Raw genomic sequence first — 3,786 nt, forward strand, 5'->3', positions numbered from 1 at the left:
CCCTTCAACTTTTTGTTCCAAATAGCAAGAGGCTCGGGGGCTACACTCAACCACTTCAAGACATTACGACAAAAGAACCCGGAACGATCCATATTCGAGTTCTTTTTAATAAAACTTCAACGAACAATCAGAGCAACTTCAAGACAAGATCCTCCAGCTCCTTGTTCCAAATAGCAAGAGGCTCGGGGGCTACAACCAGATAGATGTATTTTTTCTTCAAAAAAGCACTCGCGAGTCAAAGATCCCAAGAAGCGCTACAAGGTTTCACTCCAGAAAGCACTCGGATGACATTTTGTTCCTACCCAACAAGACTTGAAGGAGCAGAGCGAGACTTTCAGAGCTCAACCATGAAGTGCTCGGGGGCTTGTCGATGCGGGACCCATAGGATACCCTGCAAGAGAGAGAGAAGATTTAGTCCAACTAGGATTCTTCCCATGTAATCTTAGTAGTATAACTATTAAGTAATCCTACTAGGAAGCCTCATTATAAACCGACTAGGACTCTGGCCTCCTAACTATATAAAGGAGGGCAGGGCTCCTAAGATAGGACGACCATTGTACAACACAACTCTTGACAATCAATCCAACGCAAAGGCTAAGGCCGACTGGACGTAAGGTTATTACTCGATCTACGATCGAGGGCCTGAACCAGGATAAATCGACTGTGTCTTGCGTTAACCATCGAGTTCGGCACACGCCGAAGCCCGAACATACTGCCCCGGGTACCCCCGTGGCAGGCTATCGGTGGTAAAACATCGACACCCACTTGTTTGGGCTTTTCAACTTCCGTTCCAAAATATCTGACTGACAACAGTGAATATGAAGAATTCGTTTCAACTCTAAAACAGGGGAAGGATTTTGCCCCTTGAAGCGTCAAATCCATCTTTTTTTTACAGCTCCAATTTCTATCCAAGCTAAGACCGTATCCAGTAAATTAGCAATGTGAAAATTAGTACATTACAGCAGGTTCAGTACATAGTATAGATCAGAAATGTGAACCCCCACCAAAAATCAAAGAAAAGGTTTTAACCAACATGCTCGGAGCCTTCTACAGACATTACAGACATCAGCCATGTACTTGTACGACCATTCAAATTAAACTCGACCAGATTGCTTAACGATGGAGAATGAAACGCGAACAGTGAGGCAATAACATTGACTTATTTCTATTTCCCCCCATTCCAAATTATTAGTTGTTCTGCTCCCTTCATTCTAAATTGTTCTACTAGTCACTAGTTTGGTTCAACAACAATCTGTACTCTTTTCTGTGTGTCCAAATGGAATAAGGTACAGACTGAACAATGATAAGTACAGACTGAATTGAATGTTCCAGCGGTAATTTTGTTACACTTATTATTGTCAACTAAAACAACAGAATTACAGAACGAAACATGCATGACATCCAGATCACTTGCGCAGAGCAGTCCTGGCTCGCAGCAAGTACATCTCCTTCCTCGCGGAGAAATAGGCGACGAGCTCGTCTCTGCTCCTCAAGCACTGCTTCACGGTGGCGTCGTTCACGTAGGCGTCGGCCCACTCGCGGAGCGCGGGGAACTCGTCGCCGTTGACGAGGGTCACCCCGGTGACCTCCTCGATGACTCCAATCCAGTGCGCCAGCCCACAGGCGGCGATGTCGACGAAGCCGATAGCGTCGCCGCCGAAGAACTTCCTCCCCTTGAGCTGCGCCTCGACCAGAGCCAGGTTCTCCTTCGCCTCCTTCGCGAAGGTCTTCTTGACCTCCTCGTCGTCCGTCCAGAACGACATCCAGAACGGCCGCGCGAACTGCGCGATCGAGGATGTGTCAAACGTTGACTATCAGCGAACTCAAGATCATAGCTTTTTTCCCCCAAAAAGAAGAGAGATCGATCTTGGTACCTTTTGGTCGATGAAGTTGGCCCAGAACCGGGCCTCTGCCCTCGCGTGCGGGTCGGCGGGGAGGAGCGACGACCCGTCGAAGGCCTCGTCGACGTACTCGACGACGACGAGCGACTCGGAGATGGCCCTGTCGCCGTGGAGTAGCACGGGCACGAGCTTGTGCACGGGGTTGTGTGCCAGCAGCAGCTCGCTCTTGTTGCTCAGGTCCTCCAGGATGAGCTCGTAGGGCACCCCTTTGAGGTGCAGGGCCACCTCGGCGCGGTGCACGAACGGGCTGGCAAAGGAGCCGATCAGCCTCACCGCCGCCGGCTCGGTGGTCGTCATCTCCTCTGATCTTCTACCTCCGGTCCGTTCTTCCGGTGAAGTAAGCTTTATTTGTTTAGAGCACTTGTGATGTAAGTACTACGAGCTTTGCCACTCCTGCTCTGCACTTGTAGTGTGCTGGTCAATGGTATACAGTGCACACGCAAGCAAGTTGTATCAGAATATTGAGCTGGTGCGGCTGATGAACGTGCTTTGGTCATAGAGTATCGCCGAAAGAACGGGCGATGTATCAGTTGGACGATGGTCTTATTGCTCTTTTTTATTATGCAATTGCTTTTCTTTTTTTGATGCTGCAGGGCCTGTTTAGGACTTGAAGATGCTTTCCCACGGTCCTAAGCTGTTGCGTGCCACGTCACTTAGAAGCCGACATTGACTGGGCCTAGCTGTGCTAAAGTTGCCATGGTCTCGGCCGGTATCAGTGGGTTCCATTCAGCCCAATTGCTCCCTGCATCAAATATTACTACGGTAATGCTCTCCTCACTCGCCCAAACAATCCCCTCCTATCCGTTCGACTCTCCAGACATCATAGCTTCTAAAAAAATAATAATAAACCCGGAGCTCGGTCAACGCACAGCTCACAGTGCTTCACCCGCGCAGCTCGCGACGACCACCCAGGTGAAAGCTGTTTTTGGTGAATCGATGAAACCCTAAGTGTTAACCTAGTTTATCAAGTGATCATGAGATAGGTAGCACACCCCAAGTGATGAAGCAAATGAAGATCATAGCATGATGATGATGATACCATTATGATGATCAAGTGCTTGGACTTGGAAAGAAGAAAGAGAAAAACAAAAAGCTCAAGGCAAAGGTATAAATCATAGGAGCTATTTTGTTTTGGTGATCAAGACACTTAAAGAGTGTGATCACATTTAGGTTTGATAGCCATACTATTAAGAGGGGTGAAACTCGTATCGGAATGCGGTTATTAAAGTGCCACTAGATGCTCTAACTCATTGCATATGCATTTAGGATCTAGTGGAGTGCTAACACCCTTGAAAATGTTTGTGAAAATATGCTAACACATGTGCACAAGGTGGTACACTTGGTGGTTGGCACATTTGAGCAAGGGTGAAATAGATAGAGTTGAAAATGAGTTAGTCACGCTAGTTACAGAGTGACCGGACGCGTCCGGTATGGTGACCGGACACGTCCGGTATTTGGCGACGAACTCAACGACCGGACGCGTCCGGTCGCCACACCGGACACGTCCGGTGTGAATCAGAAAACGCTGTGTTCGGCAGAGTAGTCGATCGGACGCTGGCAGCGTCCGGTCCGGTGTGACCGGACGCGTCCGGTCGAGCGTAGATGCTTACTGTACTCCACCGGACGCTGAGGCTCAGCGCCCGGTCAGTTTCTAACAGACGTGTCCGATCGGCATAGTGGCTTACTGGACTCGACCAGACTCGGTGGCTCAGCGTCCGGTCATTCGTAGTTCAGCGTCCGGTCTGAGCGTCCGATCGCATGAAAGTGTGGGCTGCAACGGCTACCTTGTCTTGAACTGGACACGTGGTGGTCTGGGAGAGATCGAACGCGTCCGGTCGACCTATCGGACACGTCCGGTATTCACGACCGGAGCGTCCGGTGCTGC

At 49.6% G+C, this 3,786-nt stretch overlaps 1 protein-coding gene across 1 annotated transcript; it reads right to left on the reverse strand.

Annotated features, from left to right (window-relative positions):
• Positions 1–1,208: 1,208 nt before the first annotated feature.
• LOC136454013 (probable glutathione S-transferase) lies at positions 1,209–2,268 on the reverse strand. Its single transcript, XM_066454565.1, has 2 exons — positions 1,875–2,268; positions 1,209–1,781 (listed from the first exon to the last, which is right to left on the reverse strand). Exons 1-2 carry the CDS (start codon positions 2,196–2,198, stop codon positions 1,407–1,409), a joined length of 699 nt encoding a protein of 232 aa, XP_066310662.1. The 5' UTR covers positions 2,199–2,268; the 3' UTR covers positions 1,209–1,406.
• Positions 2,269–3,786: the final 1,518 nt, after the last annotated feature.

Source organism: Miscanthus floridulus, chromosome 5 (genome assembly GCF_019320115.1).
Source record: "Miscanthus floridulus cultivar M001 chromosome 5, ASM1932011v1, whole genome shotgun sequence".
In the NCBI taxonomy this organism is placed as follows: Eukaryota; Viridiplantae; Streptophyta; class Magnoliopsida; order Poales; family Poaceae; genus Miscanthus; species Miscanthus floridulus.

Excerpts from the sequence above, each read along its gene's own strand:
- LOC136454013 (XM_066454565.1), bottom strand. The coding sequence starts at position 2,198 with ATGACGACCACCGAGCCGGCGGCGGTGAGGCTGATCGGCTCCTTTGCC. Across the intron at positions 1,782-1,874 it reads CCAACTTCATCGACCAAAAG|TTCGCGCGGCCGTTCTGGAT; the intron begins GTACCAAGATCG and ends TCGATCGCGCAG.